Source organism: Pygocentrus nattereri, chromosome 19 (assembly GCF_015220715.1).
Source record: "Pygocentrus nattereri isolate fPygNat1 chromosome 19, fPygNat1.pri, whole genome shotgun sequence".
In the NCBI taxonomy this organism is placed as follows: Eukaryota; Metazoa; Chordata; class Actinopteri; order Characiformes; family Serrasalmidae; genus Pygocentrus; species Pygocentrus nattereri.
In genome coordinates this window covers 18,177,910-18,200,978 of record NC_051229.1, presented here as the reverse complement: position 1 = coordinate 18,200,978, position 23,069 = coordinate 18,177,910, and the positions used below count along the sequence as shown (strand labels likewise).

Below are 23,069 nucleotides of genomic sequence, written 5' to 3'. Positions count from 1 at the left end.
CTAAGTCTTGCTGTGCTGTGTTTTTTCCCCTCCCTGATGAGACGTGAGGACGAGGGTGAGCTTAGCTGAGTAAGCACCTCTTTCAAGGAGAGCCCGCAAGAGCTCACACGTTCATAAATATTCACATTTCACTCTCGGAATGAGGCTTCTGTGCGCCTTCAAACCCGCATTGGCCTTGTTTACTCTTTTACAGCCGCTTCAACCACTAAAATGAGCCGACACGCGCAGTCTGTCTGAAACCGGACATAAAGGACTTCATTACCCACGATGCCACATTAAACGCAGAGACGCAGATCATTTAAATGCGTTCCTGTGATTGGCTTAACTGCTGGTAGTCGTCACGGCCCAACGTGGGGACCAGTGCTGCTGATTGGCGGCGACTTCTCACCGTACAGCCAATGAGGGAGCGCCTGGGAGAAAGAGACGTTAAGGTAGCGTGTGTTCATCATGCGGGGACAGTTGGTTAAAAACAAGGCTTTTTAGCGAAACCCCGCTTAAGATAAACAACCAACGGTCGAGGAGAAACACGGGTAAGAGCAGCCATTGTGGTCAAATCTTTTGCTTAGATGTTTTTTCTTTACGACAGGGGTTTTTGACACTGTTGTCAGGGGAAATGCTGATCAGCTTCATGGCTGAATGCGATGTTGCGATGTGGTCCACCTTAAAAGCAGCTTTCGCTCTCCGCCAAGTTAATGTCAAGCTCACAGGCACAATAATACAGTGTGGAGTCTGCTGCTGTGAAGCCTGCTGGATCATCTGCTGACCTGCTGTTCATTCTCTCTCTCTCTCTCTCTCTCTCTCTCTCTCTCTCTCTCTCTCTCTCTCTCTCTCTCTTCTACCTTTTTTTCAGAAACCACATATCCGCGCCGCTCTCTACTGTTTGCCTGGGATGTTTACGTTTTCGTAGCTCGCGCAGCGCAGAGAGAGCGGGAGGGCGCGTAACCGCCACCGCTACCGCCACTACGTTTCGAAGCAAATTCGACACCGACGCGGGTTCTTTTCTGTTTCTTTTGAAGAGGAGATAAAAGGAGTTCGTCGCTGCTGATCCAGTGAGCGTCGCGAGGCGTGCGGTGGAGAAGAGTTGTGGAGCGAGCGCGCCCGTGGATGGATGACCTCCAGCGTCGCGCGGCGCACACCATGTATCCGCACGGGAGAGCGCAGGTCAGTGATCAGTGATCTGGTGGTCCGCGCTCACTTTACGGGTGTGTGAGTGGTGTGAGCGTGTGTGGCTGTTAGGGGCGAGGATGGAAGCCGAGCAGGGGGCTCGTTAGGGCGGCTGGGGTTGAAGGGTGGTGTTGGGGTCAGGGTTAAGAAGGGCGAGGGGCGTGGTCAGATTGGGCATCTTTTTCGAATTCGGATCGGCCTTATATAAGTGAGTGATGTACAGGCCGCGCGGTCATGTTAGTCTGAGCAGTGATGCTGTGTGTGTGTGTGTGGGGGGGGGGGGGGGGGGGGGGGCGTATGCTCTATATAAGCATGTCCTAAAGGCCGTATGATGGCAGTGAGGCAGAGAGGGAAAAGCTGATGTATGGAAAGAAGGGATTTCTGTACGCATGCAGGGAGAGAGCGAGAGAGAGAGAGAGGCAGAGAGATGCAAAGCTGCATATGGATCCAGGCCACTTCATTCTTCACCGCAAATGTCATGTTGTATTACCTTCAGTGGGAAACATGATATCTCACACACACACACACACACACACACACACACACTCACACACTCACAATCACTCTGTGCTGTAGCTGTATTTATGATGGCATGCTTTTACAGGCCTGCACAGATATGCAGATCAAACAGGTGTGTGTGAAGGAGAAAGAGAGTTTATAATCTCAGAGCACTGTTGCTCTGTCAATATTATGTGTGTATACATACATTATTGGTGTGAGCATCAGTTGTGTGTGCATAAATAGGGTTAGAGCAAGAGCATGCTGCTTTTGTGTCAGTGTGTGTGGACATGTTGTTGTTATTTACATGCTTTAATGTGTGCATAACTCCTTGAAAATAGAGGCCTGATTAAACTCACACAGCAGAAACATCTACATTATTACATACATGCATACAAATTAGACAAAAAAACAACTCATGAACACACAACGTTACAACATTATGTTATGTGTTATGTTACGGTCATATTATGTGTAATGTTAATCATTACAGTCGTGTTACACATAATGTTACATGCACTATTACAGTAATGATAGGTGTAATGTTGCTGTCATATTACACAACATTAAAATTATGTTACACAGTCATGTAATACTTAATGTGAATCAGGTTACTCATAATGTTACAGCTGTGTTACAATCATGCTGCGCACTATGTTACAACCGTGTCATGTTGGACATGTTGCATGGAAATGTTGCACCTATTATGCATTAAAATTACTTTATGCGCAATGCAGTCATGTTAACTTGGATACATTATTAGGGTCATGTTACATGTAAAAATACAGTCATATCACAGTCGTGTTACAACGTAGTTTTCAGTAATTATTCCACTGATTATATAACTGCTATTGTTATATGGCTGTGTAACAAATATATAGCAACATATATAACATAACAAATATAAAGATATCTAGAACTATTATGAGTTTGAACCCCAGTTGGGGATAGAGTTCAGTACAGGTAAGCTATGTGTTTTTCTATTAAATACGCTTAACACTTAAACACTTAAGCTGAATTACATGGAATAAGCAACCTTTGCCACTCTATTCAAAGTCTTTTAAAATTTGCATTTAAACTCTGTTTAGATTTTCTGTCTCGATAGTTGAGGCACCATATAAAAGCTAGGTGCCACTATTCTGTACCTGTTTCTAAGCCAAGCACTTAGAAATGGATATGAAAGCGATCCTCAAGTGGCAGACATATAAAAGGAAGGACATTATCATAAAAGGAAAGTAGCCTGTATCTAGAAATCCTGTCATGTGATCTGAGCTTGATCTAATTTGCTTAACTGCTGTGAAGGTAATGTGCAGGTCGGGATTTTCTATGCTGTAGCAGTGAAAAAAAAAGAAGCGGTAATAAAGATGAGGTCATTATATTTAAGAATAGGCCAAAGCAGAGTTAACATCTATTGTGGGCACTGGAGACTGGTGTTTCTGTGTGGTGTATGTTAAAGTATAGTTGTAGATATATAACACATCCCATGTAAGCGTGTAGTTATGGAAAACATTCCTTATTGCAGAGTCATTTACCATGGACAGCGTTTCTTAGAACGTACAGAAAACCTGTTGACTCTAAACACACGTATAAGAGAAGCTGAAGAAGCTTCCCTTTGGCTTCTACTATGAGTTAGGTTTTCAGAGTCCAGGGAAATGTGTTGAAATTATTATGCATGGGACTCGACTGAATGGCATGCAGATGCAGCAGATAGAGATTAGGATGAAAAACCTGTAGATATTCCCTTAATATTCCTTTAAAGCCTTCTGGGTTAACTCTTTTAAATCTATGTGTAAGGATTAGAACTTTATGGTGTCAGAAATAACCATGTCAGCCTTCAAAATACTGATATCGTAGAAGTCTGAAATATGCAGTAAGCCCCTCACCAATTGATTAATGTTTTATGAATATCCCACCAATCATAGATGTTCTTTGGGGGTTTGGGATGAATTAAGGATTTCACATGATCCAAATATGTAAATATGTAAATAATTCTTCAGGCCAGTCCTTAATCATGTCATTTCAAGGGTTCAGCTAATGTGTTTTTAAGCTATCCCAAGTTATCACTATTGAAAAGTGTAACAGTGAGGAATCCCCAGGGCCTTCCTTCAGAAAAGGCCTAACTATTTCTGTGACCCCTGAGGGAGAAGCGGCTTGGAAATTGTGTGTGTGTGTCTGTGTGTGTGTATTTCTGTGACATCATGAAAAATACATGTCTGTAATTTTTAGTTCATTTTTATTTAATAGAATCGTCATGCTTGTTGTAATTGAACTCAGTACTTAAGAACTATTGTAGTAATTCTCTTAGTTCATTGTCCGGTTTTGGTTGGAAATAAAAGGGATAAATTCTTGAAGCACTCGACTGAAAATGACCCAATCAAGATTTTTCTTCTCTGTATATCTAGGTATCTTTCCCATTGGTTAGGACTTCAGGAGCTGAACAGAGGTCCTAATAATGGAATCCCATTCTAATTCCCAATGGGTAGGATCAGTTTTGTGAGAATAAACATCACAATAGGCCTTCTGGAAGTTCTAGATCACTGACTGTGATTTTGAGTGGTAGCCTGACCATTGCGTTTCAGTCAGGTGTTAGAAATGCAGGACTCTTATTGTAGAAATCACTGAAAAACTGCTGCAAAGATTCAGATTCTGAAATGACACATATAATGTGATTTACAAGATGCAGATGTCTGAGTTTAGTGAAGAACAGCCAAAAAATGTTATAAACATAACACTGGAATGCCATGTGGGTGCTAGCAACAAAATAGAATGATCACAAAGGTGTTTCCATGTTTTTTTTTTTGACTGAGTTCTCACCTTTGTAGTCCAAAATGAAGGCATAGGTCTAATAGTCATGTGACAGGTTGTGATACATTCACAGTACTGGTGTTTTGTCCATATCATCCAGCCCTAGTAAGAATAAACAGCCATTGATCCTAATACTTTGGTATTTCTGTGACACTGAATGTTCAGTTTGAGCTACTCTCAACAGAGAGATATTCAGTCCAGTGTTTTGTGTGTGTGAATTGATCCTCTATCTGTGTGTGTTTATGCCATGCTCATGTTTGTGCTCATGCTTTGTGTGTGTGTGTGTTTATGCTATGTGTTTGTGACAGCAGGCTCCCTGCCGGGCCGGTTATGATATGACTCCATTGGGCAGCTTCTGTCTGCTCTCAAAAGCCTGCCTGATCTGATAGTGGTGCACTCAGACAAGCAGCAGGCCTGTGTGTGTGTGTGTGTGTGTGTGTGAGGTTAAGAGAGTGAAAGAAACAAAAGAAAACAGAGCAAGAAGGAAAGACTAAATTAGTGTCTGAGTTATGGGGTGTCTACATTTGGTTTTGGCCATGTGTTTTGAATGTGAAATTGAGATAAAATATCTAATGAGATACTCATTTGTGCGCACTGACGGCATTATCTTTCTCCATCTGTTCTGTATTTACAGACCATACAGTTGTGGTGTTAATGATTAAATCTGCACTCTGTCCCTTCCCCCATTTAATGCTACTGCACTGTAACACACCCTCTTTCCTCTTTATCACAGCCTTTTACAAAGGAAGTGTATTTCCATGTATTTTTCAGAATTTGTCATTTGTTTGGCATATAAGTAAATATTAAAAATACATTGTTGCGTATATTTCATCTACATATATTTCAGTATATTCACATGTATACGTGTGTAATTAAATCTTTAAAAATGTCACTTTTAAATATTTAGCACCTTTATTTTAAAACATTCCAAAAAAGTTGGGACAGCAGGAGAAAAGTAAATAAAAACAGACGGCAATGAACTGCAACTGTTTTTTGACCTGTGTTCAATTGAAAACAGTACAAAACAAGATATTTAATATTTCAGCTAATATTAAAGCTAACTTTATTATTATTTTATATATACACATGCAAAAAAGAGGGCATGTTTAGCACTGTGTTACATCACCTTTCCTTTTATCAACATCCAGTAGTCATTTGAGAACTTATGACACCAATTGTCCATCCATTGTCATAGACTGTGCTTCATAAAGCGAGACTGTTTAGCACCTGTATTCTCTTACTTTGAAGCCACTCTATTGTAACACATGCAGAATGTCTTGACATTGTCTTGCTGAAACAAGCAGGAATGTCCCTGAAAAAGACGTTGTCTAGATGGTAACATATGTTGCCCCAAAGTTCATGTGTACTCTTCAGCATTAATGGTGCCTTCACAGATGTTTTAGTGCTGCTGGCACTAACACTCCCCTAATGTTTTGGAACATTGACAGACATTGACATTGACAGGCATTCTGTGAGGAAAGCAGGTGCTATGTTATTTAGAGCCTTAAAACTAGCAGCAGAAATTTAAAATCTATCATAAAACAGGTAGCCAATGCAGTTCTTTCAAAATGGAGGCTCTTGCATTCCTTAGGAAGCCCTGTAAAAAGAGCATTGCAGTAATCAACTCTGCTTGAAGCAAGCCCATGTACAAGTTTCTCTGTGTCATTGATAGAAAAGGTTGAACCATAGCAATATATCTCTAATGATAGAAAGCTACTTTAGTGAGTGTGTTTACATGGGATGGTACACAAATCTAAAGAGCTGAGATTCTCACAAAGCATTTTTCTCTGAAGTTTAGTACCAAGGTTCAGTATTCCATTTTTTTTGTTGTAGAAAATTTTGTACATCCATTGAATAAAATCTGATACACAGTTGCTGAGTCCGTCAGCAGAATCTTGATTTTGAAAAGAAATGGAAATGTATATTTTCTGTTATATTCCTAATGACATTACCTAGAGGTAATTGGTACAAATAGAAAAGCAAAGGCCCTAAAACTGAACTGTGTGAGACTCCACAAAAAATTATTATTATTATTATGATTTCCCAGTGAAACCAAGAACTGCCTATTTGTTAAATATGATTTAAAGCATTCTAAAACTGTGCCATAATTTTGCTTAAAGAATGACTTTTAAAAGGAAGATTAGAAGTTAGTCTAAAATAATCTTAAAGGATCCATGCTGCTCTTTATTAGTAGCGTTTTTCTTCAGTAGCGTTAATTGAATATGGATTTTGGGGGAGAAAATTGGGACTAGATCTATCTGGATTAGCATTACAGAAATAGTACAAGTACTAAAAGTACACTTTGTTTAAATGCTATTTTCTGTTGTGGCAGTTGCGCAGTTTTTTTTATTAACGAAGTTGTGCCATTATCTCAGCACAGCCACCTTTGTGGACAGCTCCCTTTATACACCTCGTTGCTCCCTAGCAGCTCAACGCAGAGTCACAACATTTCACGTACAGTGAGCCAACATTGTCCTAGTCTTTCTGATAACAGACATACAGGGGAAAATATTTTACTTGATTGTATTAATAGAACCAAAAAAATGGATTTCCATTCCGCTGGTGGAACAGCCACTTAGGGGCCTGCAGAAAGAGGCTACAGATTGACCTACATTGATTGAAAACAATTTCCTTTTGCACACACGCCTTTTTTGCATCCAGTCACCCACAGAAACACTCATCTGGAGCTGTGATTGGTCAGGATGATCACAGCACATGGATTGATTAGATCACTCATTTGCATATTGGCACCTTCTGATCATTGCAAAGGCCAATATTGTGAAAACGATTAACAAATGGGGACGCTTTGGCGTGGCCACACAAGGTCAACATGTCCAATACTAGCTAGAGGGGTAAACAGCCCCCCAGCACTGGACTGTGAAGCATGGAACAGTGTTCTCTGGAGTGATGGAGCTCTATCCAATACCTTTGGGAAGAGTTGGAGTGGCATTTGTGATCCAGAACAAATCATCCAACATCAGCACCTGCTCTTACTAATGCTGTTATGTCTGAGTGCAATCAGATCCTCACAGCAATGTTCCAACATCTATTAAAGCCTTCCCAGAAAATCAGAGGCTGCTACTGCAGCATAACTCCCTGTTAATATCCTGGATTTCAGAAGAAATGTCAGAAGAAACATGAGCAGCTTATGGTCATGTTTAAAGCTTGTGATTCATTGAGTTTGTCTATTATAGTCATAAATACTCTTGAATTAAAGCTGACATTCAGCACTCTAACCTCCTTGTTATTGTTACAAATCCAAAGTGCTGGTGTACAGAGCCAAATCAACAAAAGCAGCAATGCACAGTTACTCATGGACTGCACTATATATAAATCCATAAAACTGTATACAGCTCTACTCCTCCACAGATGTGGTCACACACCTGTCATTAAAATGAGATGTGAAACGTGCAGATGAGTGATCTTATGACTAAATGTAATCTTTTTTTTATGATTGGTGTATTTAGAATCCTTCCCTTTTGACTGACCAATCATGATGAAGCATGGAATATCTGTTTATAGTAAGGCAAAATGTTTACGTTGTCTTGAGGCGACACTGCAACAGAGGCACATTGTCAAAATCTCGCTCAGGCTTCATATTTAATAATGTAATTCTGTCTATTACTTTTTAATAAAGGTGACTTGAGGCCAGTTGTGCCGTTGCAAGCTGTTTCTCAGTATTGCAGAGTTCCTGACCACTTTATCTCATTCTGTATACTGTAGGTGATCACATATATAGCAAACACTCTTAGTCAAGTGTGCTGCTGTATCTGTAGCCCATGTGCTGAGTATTTCAGCCGTGCCTACAGTTATTCACAGCCCCCTGATTCCATATATATATACGTGTGTGTGTGTGTGTGTGTGTGTGTGTATATACACACACACACACACACACACACATATATATAGGCAGCATGGTGGCGCAGTGGCTAGCGAAGGGCCTGGGTTCGATTCCCCAGCTAGGCAACCAGGATCCTTGAGTTTGTATGTCCCAGAGTCTGTGTGGGTTTCCTCCGGGTGCTCCGGTTTCCTCCCACAGTCCAAAGACATGCAGTCAGGCTAGTTGGACATGCTAAGTTGCCTGTAGGTGCGAGTGGACTGGTGACCTGTCCAGGGTGCCTTCCACCCAATGTCTGCTGGGATAGCCTCCAGCCCCCCCATGGCTTAGAAGATGTGTGTGTCTGTGTGTGTGTTATTACTTTGTTGGCCCTCTTTTACCCTGTTCTTCAGTGGTCAAGACCCCCATGGACCCTCACAGAGCAGGTGCTATTTGGGTGGTGGATCATTCTCAGCACTGCAGTAACACTAATGTGGTGGTGGTGTGTTAGTGTGTTGTGCTGGTACGAGTGGATCAGACACAGCTGGAGTTTTTAAACACTGTGTCCACTGACTGTACAATCTATTAGACACTCCTGCCATGTCAGTCCACCTTGTAGGTGTAAAGTCTTGTAAAGTACTTATGTTGGTCATTCTCTAGTCCTTCATCGGTGGTCACAGGATGCTGCCCACAGGACTCTGTTGGCTGGATATTTTTGGTTGGTTGACTGTTCTCAGTCCAGCAGTGACACTAAGGCATTTAAAAACTCCTCCAGCAGCACTGCTGTGTCTGATCCACTCAGACCAGCACAACACACACTAACACACCACCACCTCGTCAGTGTTACTGCAGTGCTGAGAATCTTCTCAGTCTCTCAGCCTCTTTTTGCTCTTTTCTCTCTCTTGCTCTCATTCTTCTATACGCTCTAGCACCTCGCTCTCTCATTTTCCATTTCTCTTTCCCACACATCTCACTTTCTCGTTTGCTGTCTCATACTCTTGTTTTCTTTTTTCTCTATCATATTCTGTCTCTCTTTCTTGTTCCTCCCTCATCTCTTTCTCTCGCTGTCTCTCACTTTTCTGTCAATCTTCGTCTCTCACCCTCTTGCTTATATTCTCTCTTCTTTTTCTCCCCTTTTTCTTTCTCCAACTCTTGCTGTTCTTCAGTCTAACACACTTTTTTTTTGCCCTTTTCTCTTTTCTATCCTCCCTGTTTTTCCCCTCTCTCTCTCTCTCTCTCTCTCTCTCTCTCTCTCTCTCTCTCTCTCTCTCTCTCTCTCTCTCTCTCTCTCTCTCTGCCTCTCTCATAGGTCTCTCTCTCCTTCTTTCTCGCTATCATTCTGTCTTTCCACTCTCATATTCTCTCTCACTCTCTCTCTCGCTCTCTCTCTGTCCCCTCTCTCTCTCTCTCCCCTCTCTCTCTCTCTCTCTCTCTCTCTTTCTGCCTCTCTCATAGGTCCCTCTCTCCTTCTCTTTCTCGCTATCATTGTCTTTCCACTCTCATATTCTCTCTCTCTCTCTCTCTCTCTCTCTCTCGCTGCGCTAAAACTGCCTGACACAGTAAAACATTGAGATAGATGGCTGTATTCCTGCAGGACGGCAGTGTGTGGAGTAGGCTGGGTGATAATGCAGTGCTTTGTCATACTGTCTGTAGCCTGTGTGTAATGACCCCTTGTTTTCACAGCAGCTGTATCACCACAGCACTGCCCCGTTCTCTCACGCAGCTGCTCCCTGTGCTCATGCAGCTGCTGTACACCCTTCGCTACCATTACTCATTATCAGCATTATCTGCATACGCTGTCTCTGTATTAAAGGTTACCTGGCACAACAAGACAGGATGTTGTTACATCGCTTCCTATTTGCGTAGAAGGAAATGTGCTTGGGGCAGTTCCCCATCACATATTTGTTTACATGCCACTGGGACAGTATGTTGAAGCGTAACTGTAATGCTAAGTTACATTAATATTGGCTGGTGCAATACTGAGCAGTTACAGTTAAGGAGTCTTGAGGCAGAAAAATCTGATTAACACAATTTTCCCCTCAATTCAACTGTAATCAATCATCAAAGACATGTTTGCTTTTTTTAGTTTTGCACTAATGCTGTGAGGCTAATGTAGCTTATTCCCTCTTTGGTTAGCAGTTTCTGACAGAGTACTGTAAAATTAGCAAAACTGTGCCACAAAGCTAAAAACAGTTGCAGCCTTTGCATTTTGTGGTGTATCTTGATTTTTTTGTCTTTGTCTTTTGTACCATTTTTGATGCCAGTCCTATAGTTTCATGAACCACTTGATCTCTAATATCTAATAATATTTATTTAGGATTATTTAACAATGTGTGATGATTTAGACAAGCATTTGCTTTATGCTAATTAGTGCCTGTAAGCTTCCATTACATTAGCCTCCTGACTCCGATGCAAAACTAAAGAAGCGACCTTCAGACACCAGCCATGTCTTGACTGATCCACTGCATTTGGGCTAAGGGGAAATATTATGCGTATCTGATTTTCCAGTCCCTTAAGAAAAAAAACACTAATGTGGCTAATGATTAAGATTAGTAGAGCAAATGTAGTCAACTCATCTGATGTTAGCAAGCTTTCCTTCATTACTAGCAATGGTGTGCTTGAATGAAGTGTTCTTTTAAAGGTGCAGCTTGTAAGATTTAGTGGCATCTAGTGGTGAGGTTGCAGATTACAATCAATTTAATACCCTTCCCTCATATTTGCAAGTGTATGCAGGTACATTTTTTGTTCATCAAGGTACAAACAATGTAAATGTTCCCCTTACAACAGTGGTTTTAAGGTCCAATTGTGTGTCTTAAATAGGTTTTTCCCAGGTAAAAAGCATATATTTGTATTTTTTCATAATGTAATTTTTTAAAACAAAACAATAAAATAAAAAAGCCTGTAGATGAGACGGGGTATGTGGAGCCAGTACAACTTAGGAAATATAATTTCAGTGGATTCTGGTAGCCTATGGTTGCTGTCATGTTTTTGCTTCTTTGACAACAGATTCACCCTCCTTTGGTTTTTCTTGTACTAAATAATAAATGTGATCCCTTGTCAAAATTTGGGTTCTCAAACTTCTCACAACACAAAATGCTTAGCCACCACCTGGCATCAACCACTGATTCTTTTTCTTTCTATGTCTTCCAACTGGTGCTATAGCGTCACCAAATTCATGGTGCTGCTTCACCGTAAAAATTCGAAAGGCACTTTCTAGAGTCACTGTCTGGTTTGTCCCATCTGGGCTACTGTAGAAATATGGTCGTGAAACATGGCGGTCTCTGTTGAAAGAGGACCTGCTCCTGTGTAACTGTAAAGGCCTCATTCTAAGCTAACAAAAACATGATTCATACACAAGTGATTATACACAAATGAAACCATGATTTTGTATAAAATATTCCGTTTCTGCTAGTAGATCCCTCTAAATGTTACACACTGCACCTTTAAAACATTGGGAGGCTAGAAGTCTGGAAGGCCATGTGTTTTGCTTGTGAGGGATTCAGTGGTGGACAGTAACTAAGTAAATGTAATCTGTTACTGTACTTAAGTAATTTTTTTGTGTATCTGTACATTACTGAAGTATTTCAGTGACTTTTTTTGGGTGACTTTTTACTTTCACTCCACTACGTTTCAAAGTCAAATCTTTTTACTCCGCTACATTTTGCGAAATCTGTCATTCCTTTTGGTTTATGTGTGTATAAAAACATAACATAAAAACTTTTTTCTGAATTTATACAAACATTTTCATTTTATAGTAAATTTTTTGCTAGTTTATGTTCATGAACAGAGACCTACAGATGCAGTATAGTAGAGGAAAACTCATCTGTGAACCCGTGATTAAAGTTTTTATTAAACTTAAACTTGTAACTAAGTTGCAAATAAATCTTAAACTGAAACTCTGCTTGTTTGCCAAAAATGATTTCAGTGCCACCTGATGGAAATTGTTTGCATTCAGTGTTTTGTGCTTATGATCATTTTAATTGACATCAGCGTCAGACTAATTAATGGCATTCTATTAAAAGATTGGTTTATCAAGAGTGACACTGGAGTATTTTCACCTAAAATGAGTTGATTGATTAGAGCCATAATTAATCTTTTAGAACTTTTACTTTTGATACTTAAGTACATTTGAAGGCGAATACTTTTGTACTTTTACTCAAGTGGAGGTCTAAAGGGAGGAACTTCTGCTTTTACTGGAGTAATATTTTACCTTGGGCGTCTCTACTTTAACTCAAGTGCATGGTTTGTGTACTTCGTCCACCACTGGAGGAATTTTATAAGATTGACAAAAACAAAGCTTTTACTGTTCAGGCAGGGATGTTGGTAAGCTTCATTATTTGCAGTCCACAAAGAATAGAACAGAGCTCTATTTACGCATGAAAGGGAATTTGTCCTGCACAGACAAGAGTCAGAATTTATACAGATTGTGTGACACTGTGACTATATTATGCCAGTTAGTATATTAGAGAGTTTGAAGTACACTGTATAGCACATAGTATATAAAAAACATTGAAGTCTGTACCTTAGTCTTTATCCAGCCTTTGCCTCACAATAGTTCAGAACAGTTATGTGTCCCTAATATAGTTTCCCAGTTGCTACGCCTTTTTTTTATTGTTCCAACATTAAACAAACCTTAAGCTGATAATAACAGTTGGTTATAACCTAGCAATGCCTTCTCCTCTGGACTTGGAATAGGGGCTCATGATACTGTGAATACTCACAGCAGCGCACCATAAAACCATTGTGATTGATGGATATTTACTATTTAATTCCAGCTGGTGTGTATTCAGTGTTTTCAGTTATATCTCAGCTGTCCTTTTTTTCTGTCTCAGGCTCCACTGGTGCCAGGACATGCTGGCATGAAGTTCACAGTGCTGGAGACGTTGGACCATATCAAAGAGGAGTTCCAGCTGTTCCAGGCCCAGTACCATAGGTGAGACTTAGCACATAGCAATGAAGCTAGAACGTTAAAAGTGCAAGATGTTAGTCAAAGTTTAGCAGAGTAACGTTAGTATAACAATCCAGTATACAGCTCTTAGATATCATTGTCATGATGCAGGTTGCTCTGTATTTGCTCTGCTTGCTTAGACTTCAGAACAACTGAATGAGCAACAACATTAGCCCACTGCAGGTTGGCCTAAAATTAGCGCTGTTAGCTTGGTTTCCAGAATGCCCGCTGTCCTTTATTCCTGAGTTGCAGGATGTACCACTACTATCTTAAGTAGGATTTAGTGTATCAGACTTAATGCTGTAAGATCACTTGAATGATTGGGACAAGCTACTTTATAACCTGATTCAGGCTATTAGCTAGTGATCCTGTTAGCACATGATATACGCTAACGTCTTTGATAAGAGCGTCAGTAAAAGTCCCCTGTTTTTTTTAACTCAAGTAAGTACCGGGATATTTTGGCCTAAAACTAGCAGTTTATGTTATTTGTCATTTTTATAATATTCTGTAGGGCAGCAATGGGTTCATTAGCCTCTTCAGTTTGACACAATCTGTGATTTTGTATTCTTTTCTATCCTTACAATTTAGTATCTGTTATGAATTGTTTTGTAACTACTATATGGAGCTATGTAATTCTCTGAATTGGAGTGTGGACCAAACAGATATTATATACAGTATTATTATGTGTGCGCGCGCGCGTGTGTGTGTGTGTGTGTGTGTGTGTGTGTGTGTATATATATATATATATATATATATATATATGTATGTGTGTGTGTGTGTGTGTGTGTGTGTGTGTGTGTATAACAATAAAATTAAGTAGTATTTCATGATATTTCCCCTACTCCACCTGATATTATGCTGCTAATAACATCATGTCTGTGCATAGACTTTTCCACTGTTATGTATTGTGGTGTGCAATAAAAGCTGCCAAGCTAAGAGCAGCTACTCTTGTATATCTTATCTCTCAGTCTCAAGCTGGAATGTGAGAAACTGGCCACTGAGAAGACAGAGATGCACAGGCATTACATCATGGTGAGTGTTCTTATTGCTGTTGTGAGTGACCCATAAATGCTGTTATGAGAGGAAGTAAATAAGTCTAAGGTCTAATTTAGAAAACAATGTTCTCCACTCCCCACAGCCTCCTTCCCTGCATGGATAGCTCATGTTATTAGGGGTATACAGTTTGTATTAAATAAATATTGTAGCGCTTTCTAATTCCAAATAGTGTCTTTCAATTTACAACCACATTTCAACAACTCTTGGAAGTAATCATTAACACCACCATTACATTAGGCTGCAAAATAAGGCATTGATTTGCTAAGTGGAAGAGGGTAGGGGAAGTGAGGGGCTAATTTTCATTTGGGCTGGAAACAGACCACATTTCCAGTGTATATATCAACCACATAACTGCATGTTTTTGTGTTTTTGCTCAGTATTATGAGATGTCCTATGGCCTAAACATTGAGATGCAGAAACAGGTAAGCAACTTTGCTGAAATATTAGATATTAGGCCTGTAGTGTTATTAAATCTCCTGTGTTATTAGACCTGCTGTGTTATTAGACTTGTTGTGTTGTTAGGCACTGTTCTTGTTGTTCTTTTTTTGTCTTCTTACTGAAATAACTGTTGTGGATGATGTATTCAATTTATTTTTTATTTTTATTTGGCAAATGAGCAAACTGGGGTGGGCAATATGACAACATTTTATTGTTATCGTGATAAAGTGTGTCACAGTATGATTTTCTGAGCATATCATTGATATCGTCCATACTTAAAGAAAAATGAGCACCTACATGTTGCATAAAAAGTTTAAATTTAGGGCAGTACAGTTTGTAAAACACTGAATAAAAATCATTGCAGGTTTATTATTGTTATTATTGTGTTTTAAATGTGGCACTACAGGTTCTATTTTGTTCTATTTCTGGCTTATAAAATCTCACAAAAACGAAATATCAAGATATATATCGTATCAAACTGCCTTGACGTATCGTGATATAATTTTTGCCATATCGCCCACACCTAAAGTGCACTTCAGATATGTTATTTAGCTGTTGAAGAAAGACTCATGGAACAGTGTGGAGACTCACTTGGATGAGCTTATCTCATGGTGGATGGCATTATTATACAAGCTTTTAAAGCTTCTAATAGGCTAAAGTTTTTTCTTCAAATCATCATTACAATGAAGAGAGTGGATTACTCAAACATCAGAAATGACTCAACAAGACAAGAAGCTAAAGGCTAAAGTTAGCTAGGTATGGCTATCTGGGTGTGTTTCCTCAGTTTGGTTCCTTTTTTCTGGGTGAATAGGTAAAAAAATTAGATTGTTACATTTTGACGTTCACAAGATGCAGCACTTTATCTACTTGCATCTAGCTTTAATCTAAGTTTACATTAAACTGATTATTTTGAATTTAAAACTATATATGATAAATCTATCATATTGCAGATTGTGAAAAATTGAAAAATGATGGCTATCAAGGTAATCAAAAAAAAAGCTAACTGGCAATTCCAACACTGACACTAATGCTAGCCTGTACAATCCAGCTCTGAAGATATAGTAGGATAGTGACTGGTTTGTTTTTTATTTTGCTGAAAAAATAAAAATTTTTAATGAAAAAGAGCAACAACTGCCAGCGGTTTTCACTTACGAGCTTCATTGTTCAATGAGTTGTCTGCTCACATTGAAATCTGCCCACAAACACACTCTCAACAAGCCATCAACACATATCAATATGCTTTTTAAAAATTAATTCCCTCATACAAACATGGATATAGTCATCAAGCGTCTTGGACACAGACAAAAAAAACAATGAGAAAGCTTTGAATCTGGGCAGTAAGTGTTTATTTGCCCAAAAGCACTAATATTAGAATAAATACAAGTAACATTAGTACAACAAATAGTGATATTTACGTGTGGTGTTTGCTTAACCATTTTCTAACCCTTCCTTATGGATGTCCAGTTTTATTTGTATTTATTTGTATTAATGCTTAGTTCCGTCTAATCAGTCCTTCGTTATGTTGAATCAAGAAATGGCCAGGAATGTAGCCAATCTTTGTGATGGATGACTTATGGAGCTAAATGTTGTTCTTCAAGACGGTGGCCTAGGTAGAAATACATTTTTGGCTACACTTGTAAAAAAGTATAATAGCATTACAATTTCATTGGGAAAGCCAGGCCCACCCAGACCAACACGTTTACACCCTTGCTTCAGACCAGCGCACAACATACCAGCTGCTTTTTTGAATTTTTTATTAATGTTTATTCTAATGATCTATTGTGTTTTTATAAGCAAAAAGACACATACTGCCCAGATAAATAGTTTTAAGCAGTTTACTTAAATGCACTATCTAAGTACAATACTGTATGTGTGCATATACACACAAACATGAGTGGGCTAATCCAGATAAGACCCCTGGTGCTCTCCTCTTTTTCCAGGCCATCTGGATTTGAGGGTGTATGTGGGTCACTGTGGAAAAGCTGTAGAACCGCCTCTGGTTGTGTGTGTACATGTGTCAGTGTCAGTGTCTCTGTGTGTGTGTGTGTGTGTGTGTGTGTGTGTGTGTGTGTGTTTGCTTCACTCTCTGAGTAAGGGTGTGTATGCATATTTGAGTGTATACATCCATCCCTGACTTTGAGATGCTGGTTCATGCTTTGTGGGGCACTGAATGCAGTAAAATGAAGAATGTTAAGCTGAAGTGTCCACTAGGGGGCAGCAGAGGTTGTTTTTCCTACATCTCAAAAGCCTGTTGTTAAATGCGTATTTCAAAGGCAGCCTTGCCTCTATTATCAGCAGCATATTTCAGGTAATATACATGCATATAGCCCTTCAGAAGGTAGCACTCGCTGGTGTCTGCTTGGCCCCCTATTGTCATGTTTACTGTGTCCTCTGCGAGCTGATGAGATTTCCTCTGAGCTCTGTGTGTGTGTGTGTGTGTGTGTGTATATGTGTATATGTGTGTGTTTCCCCTGCAGGCAGAGATTGTAAAGCGGCTCAGCGCTATATGCACTCAGATCATCCCTCTCCTGTCCCAAGAGGTGTGTGAGCGAAACGATTGCTGCACAGACACACATTTACCCACACACAATCATTCGTAGCCCAGCATTAAAGTGTTGCTTTCTATGGGGGGGCCCACTCTTTCTCCCCCCTCCGTGTGCCTATTTAGACGTTAATTATTTACAAGAGAGCTGGTCATCAGCGGTCTGATCTCCGCCCATTTCATCCATCAATATTTCATGCAGCTTTTTTTACCAGGCACATGGAGAGCATCTGGGAATTTTATAGTCATAATACCCTAAAGGAACCTAGTAGGAATAGGTGCAATAGCAGGAAATAGGTTTGTTTGTTTGGCTGAACTGAAGTAAACAGTTCTTTTAAAGTTTTGTATTAAAGGCCCCCTATTGCTGTTAAATATAATAAATATTAATTGAATGTACTATTGAAGTTGTGTTTACCTTTCACTCCCCAATCTAGACAGTCCATATGCAAACTAATTTGCAAAAACACCATTGTTTTTTGATGTCAACGATCACAGTTAGATACATACATCATATGCAAAGGTTTGAACATCCTCAGTCAAATGGCATGTTTTGATTTTCTGAGTGAAAAATGACACATACTCTACACTCTGAAAAAAAGGTACTATTGGCTTCTGTTATGTGTGCTTTGAGTTAACTTTATAAGTTGGCTAGCAACATCTTAGCAGCCACATGGGATATAATAGCTATGGCCTAGCAACACTTAAGCAACTACCTGCAATACCAAGCAATGTTACAACACCTCAGCAATCACTTGGGACAGCATAATAACGACTTTGTCAAACCAACTTCAGGTTTGTTCACAATCTCTCCCCCTTGTCGTTTTCTGTTCTTTTTCTTATTCTTTTAGGTGTCTGAATTATTATCCATGGTAATCGTCTCTGTGCTACAGTTGCCTCAGATAAGCGTTAGGTTGTAAAAGACAGGAGTATTCCTTTAATGTGAACAGTTACTTATGTAAGAGGGGTTGTAATTTTTTTCCCTTTTTGTTATGAGAAAACTGCCAGAGGGGATGTTTCAGTGGAATTAATTTTCACAGGAACAGAGAATAGAATAACAAGTGTATTCAAGTTAACTGATCAGCTAAGTGATGATTGCTATCAGAAAAGCACATTTTCTGGTTCTCACTTAAGGTGTTGTGTTATTAAGGAGAGGAGTTGACCTACTTGGCACTAATAAGTAGTTGATATGTAATGTGTATTCTAATAGGTGTGTGTGTGTGTGTGTGTCTGTTATGCAGCATCAGCACCAGGTGGCCCAGGCAGTCGAGAGATCCAAACATGTGAGCATGGCTGACCTGAACGCCATCATAGGGGTCAGTCACCTCCTCTTTTTCATCCACCTGACCAATAACACATCTTCATACTACTAGCCTTACCAATCATGTCTGTGATGCTGTTTAGTCTGTACTGAATCCTATCTGTTGTATCAGTTTTTTGAATGAATGTGTAGCCCAAAACAGAACTTCAGTTCATCTTCACTTCCAAGAAGTAATGACTTTACATTTGGTAGATCTATTTGTTTAGCACAACAGGCCTTGTAAGTCACAGTATTCATTTAGTGGTGCACAGTTACATGCACGCAGATGTTCTGGTACATCCAGCATTGCTGTGGTCAAATCTGGTCCAAATTAATGTATTATAGAAATATTATAAATGTGAACCAGTGCTCAGTTCCTATTTTACATAAATTGCCAAATTAAATTGTAGCCTAAAACTATGCCATGATAACATGTCTATTTATGGCTTACGTGCAAACCTTTTGCCTTTCTGTGAAATTTGACACTTTGAATGCTGAATATTCCTTTTACATGAATTATGTAGAATAGTTGTTAACTTCAGTGAAGCGGGAGGTGGGGGTATTGGAGGTTCTGCTGCCAGCACATCATTCTAAGAGAGAATCCCTCCTCTCCCCTAAACACATCACAGCAGCAGTCTACTGTCATTAGTCCGCCAACCCACAGATAAGGTATTTCATTTTTATGGATCAATCAGAACTAAGATAATGTTGTTGAAAGGTCAGAGGAGAGCCACATATATATTCTTTCTTCAAATGGTGGGTGAAAAAAGGTTAACATAAATACATTGTTATTGTTAACGTCAGAAATGATGATGATTGATGTAGAACACTTTGTTTAGAGCTAAACAACCGTCTACACATTACATCAAAAAATCATCAGGGCCCAAGAACCATGTGCCATTATGGAGCAAGTAGAAAGAATTTTTATAATGGACTATTTATAAAATATGAGGGGTCCCAAAAAGATGCTTGCCAAATTTCATACACATCGACCATTTGAACTTGGTGAACAACAGATATTTTGCCAATAAACCAAAATGTTTAGAAAATTATATTTGGAAATAAGAGGGTACCAGAATTCAGTGTTTAAATCACTAAATTGGAATGATGCCGCTGCCTCCTGCTACAGGGGATTAGTTTCCGAACTGTTCATTTACTGCTCATGAGTTTTTGTGCCAGTTATGTACTCTGTTCTTAAAAGCTTTAAGGCTCAAGCTTTAGCATTAGCTAGAAAAGTAACTAAATAATAAACGTAGGCATTTCAGTCAAAGCTGAATTTGTAAAATATTATTTGGAAACTACTGGGAAAATGTAAATTGTTTCACCCTCATACCTTTAAGATGGAAAAGTATGCTTGTGAAGAGTAAGTTAGCTCATGCAAAACCTGAAGCATTTACTGTGATGTCAAAAAAAAATCTAAAATTTAAAAACATGCATAAGTAGAATGCAAAATGACCTTAAGCTTGTTGTTTTTTTGCCACTTTTCTGAAATACTTATACGATTTATCACTTTTATGCAATGCCTGTGTGGTAGCTTTTACACAGCTGCAGTAGTCTTTTGCTTCTTTGGACTGAACAGATTAAGGTTGAGATATATTGAGATTGTACCTGTGGTAAAAATATGTGGTTCACTTTCGTAAGTCTGTTGCATCTGAGCTCTTGGTGACATTCTCCCTCTCACTTTGTCTCCCCACTGAAGCAACAACAACTACAGCATCTTTCCCATCATGCCCCAGGCTTCTCCCTGACGCCACACCCCTCAGGCTTGTCTCTGGGTGCAGGGGGTCTCATGGCCCTTCCAGCAGCCTTTCCCTTCCCACCACACCTAGCGCCTAAAGATGACATCACTCACCCAGAATCTGTGGATCCTAGAGGTAAAAAACAAATTGATGTAGATTTAATGATTTTTTTCACTGATGTAAGAAAAACCTGTATCTCCAGATGTGTGAGGTTTAAAGAGAAGGAATAAAAAAAGCATTTTTTACCTCATAAGCAGTCAATTAATTTGTCATAACTGCATAACTTCTGTTTTTCTTAGATAATATACAATACTGTACAAAAGTCAGAGATCACACTTTTGCTTATTTGATACTATGTTTAATCAAGTGTAGCTGTATTTAGTTTGTCCATTGTTTACTTTTGTGCATCTGCAGCTACTTTAACTATTTTTCCAATCTTAAAACCAACCATCTCCAGCTCTGTCCTCCTAACAAAAGCTACTCCCAAAGCTCTCACTTACATTATGTTCCCTGTTAAAGAGACATGGCACACTAACAACATCTTTCTCATGTGCATCTTAAATAACTAAAGGAGACATTTCTAAGAAGGTTCGATGTAAGATAATCTTGCAATAAAGAAGGGGAAAGTTAAAGGATAATACAGGAAAAACAGAAGTGTTCAAATATAGAGTTTAAAACAATTAAAAGATACAGAGAAAATGGGACTCTTAACAACCATGCAACAGCTGGTAGATCACTAAAACTGTCCCCATCAGATAGACAGCAGAGAGAGGAGAAAATCAGGCTTCACTATTGCTTTATATCTGAAAAAATCCACAGGTGTTTCTGTCCATCCTTCCACTGTGAGAAAACAACTCAACACTGTGAGTGTAAGGAGGTGTAGATGTTAGGAAGCTTAGAAAAGGAAGTAGTCAAAAAAGGAAGTCTCCACTGGACATCCAAACTGGACATCTGAGATATGGAGTAAGGGGTTGTGGACTGATGTGTCTAAATGTGTTTGGGATTGCTTGGATTCTGAGAAGCAGAAAATGTAACCAACTCGAAGTCTCTGAGTCTCTTAAAGTGTTGGATAAATCATTTTTGGCAAGCCTTGACCCATCCTTGCTCATGAACAAAATGGATTTCTTTTAAAAGCTGAAAACAAGTCTCCTGAAAAGAATGGAAGACAAAGTGTGGATGCACTAAATAGAGAAAAAAAAATCTCTTGTTTTCCATTAAATGTATGTTTTAATTGGTCATTTATTATATAAATGAAAGAGTGATCTGACATTTGCACAATACTGTAGTTGCTATAATGATTATATACAGTTTAGTAACTAAATAATAAGCGTTTGTTTTAAGGGATTACCATAGCAATGTACAAGATTTTGAATAGCAAGGGGACTTAAAAGTACTCTTGGACTATTTCTGTTGGTCCATTTGTCATGAAATGTTTATACATTGCGAAGCACTGCTGCCATTTTCATGTGGTGTAAAAAAGTCAAGCAAAAGTCATGGAGTTACAAGGTTTTCTTATGATTAACCATGTGATAAAGATGAAATAGCATAACATATGAGTCATTTGAACAGTCCAGATAACTCTAAATTGTGACATATGAATGTAACAACCCTTTAAATAAAAGCTCAAATCTTTCTTTATTCTAGATGGCGCACCAAATAGAGTGAGTATCATTTGGTTATATACTTGAGTGTGAATGTCAGAGTGCAGATGAATGACTTGCATTAGGGATAGTTTGGCTGTGTTACTTATATAAGCTGGGCATTCTGCCTTGTGAATTGCACTGTATAATGCAGCTGTAGTCTATGGCCTCTTATTGATTTTATGTTTTATGTATGTGTGTGACTGCTTGTGCAATGAGTCTACGTCCCCACAGGGCAATCAGTCACTGAGCTAAATGGAGCCTGCATGACTCTAGGGTTTATTTCAGCACCATGCTCTTTAGATTGTTTATTCATTTATGTGCAGTTTTCCATTGGCTATTACATTGAAGTGGCAATGTGTGATTACTGTATGTGCTGCAGGTCGTCATATGTTGTTCCCCTAATATAGAATCAATCAATGCAAAGGTTTGAGAGCAAGACTTTGTAAAAATAATCATTATTCATAACTGATTTTTCATTAGTTTTACAGAGCAATTTATAGCGATCAAGACTAAAGATTAGTAACTGATTAAGAATAAACCTGCAAGAGGTTAACTTAATCAGATGTAGAAATTGTGCCCTAAAACTTGCAGAAAACTGCCTTATTTGTAGTTTGTAGAGCTGGGGTTCCCCACACCAGTCCTGTCGACCCAACATTGCATGTTTTTATTCTTTGTCTCATCACGATCCCCTGATACATCTAATAAACTAATAAATAAGCACTTTGTTGGGTCAGTCAAGTGTGTAGCATAGCATAAACACAGCAATGTGTGGAGCATAGGGTCAATGGGACAGGGAGTGGGAACCCCTGCTGTGTGTGCTGTCTGCTGATTTTGTACCATTTAGTACCTTTTCTCCTGATAGTGTAGAGGGGTTGGTAACTTATTTTCACTCAGAAAATCAGCAAAATATGTAATTTGACCAGGAATGCCTCTCCTTGGATCACCACCTTATCGTGGTGGAGGGGTTTGCGTGCTTGAATGATCTTAGGAGCTATGTTGTCTGGAGCAAAAGCTCCTGGTAGGGTCTCCCATGGCAAACTGGTCCTAGGTGACAGGTCAGACAAAGTGTGATCCATAATAACCCCTATGAAGACAGAAAAACAGGACTTGTGTACCCTGCCC

General features: G+C 39.2%; 1 protein-coding gene across 3 annotated transcripts in view; it reads left to right on the top strand.

Annotated features, from left to right (window-relative positions):
- The first annotated feature begins 401 nt into the window (after window positions 1-401).
- Window positions 402-23,069, top strand: part of tle2c (TLE family member 2, transcriptional corepressor c) — a 38,241-nt gene continuing 15,573 nt past the window's right edge. For all 3 annotated transcript variants that reach the window (XM_017697208.2, XM_017697206.2, XM_017697205.2), the window contains exons 1-9: window positions 402-530; window positions 851-1,161; window positions 13,117-13,217; window positions 14,201-14,264; window positions 14,666-14,710; window positions 17,204-17,266; window positions 18,507-18,581; window positions 20,265-20,439; window positions 21,949-21,965. In XM_017697208.2, the coding sequence (XP_017552697.2) occupies window positions 1,105-1,161; window positions 13,117-13,217; window positions 14,201-14,264; window positions 14,666-14,710; window positions 17,204-17,266; window positions 18,507-18,581; window positions 20,265-20,439; window positions 21,949-21,965 (597 nt within the window). In that variant the 5' untranslated portion in view covers window positions 402-530; window positions 851-1,104. The remainder of the gene's footprint in view (window positions 531-850; window positions 1,162-13,116; window positions 13,218-14,200; window positions 14,265-14,665; window positions 14,711-17,203; window positions 17,267-18,506; window positions 18,582-20,264; window positions 20,440-21,948; window positions 21,966-23,069) is intronic.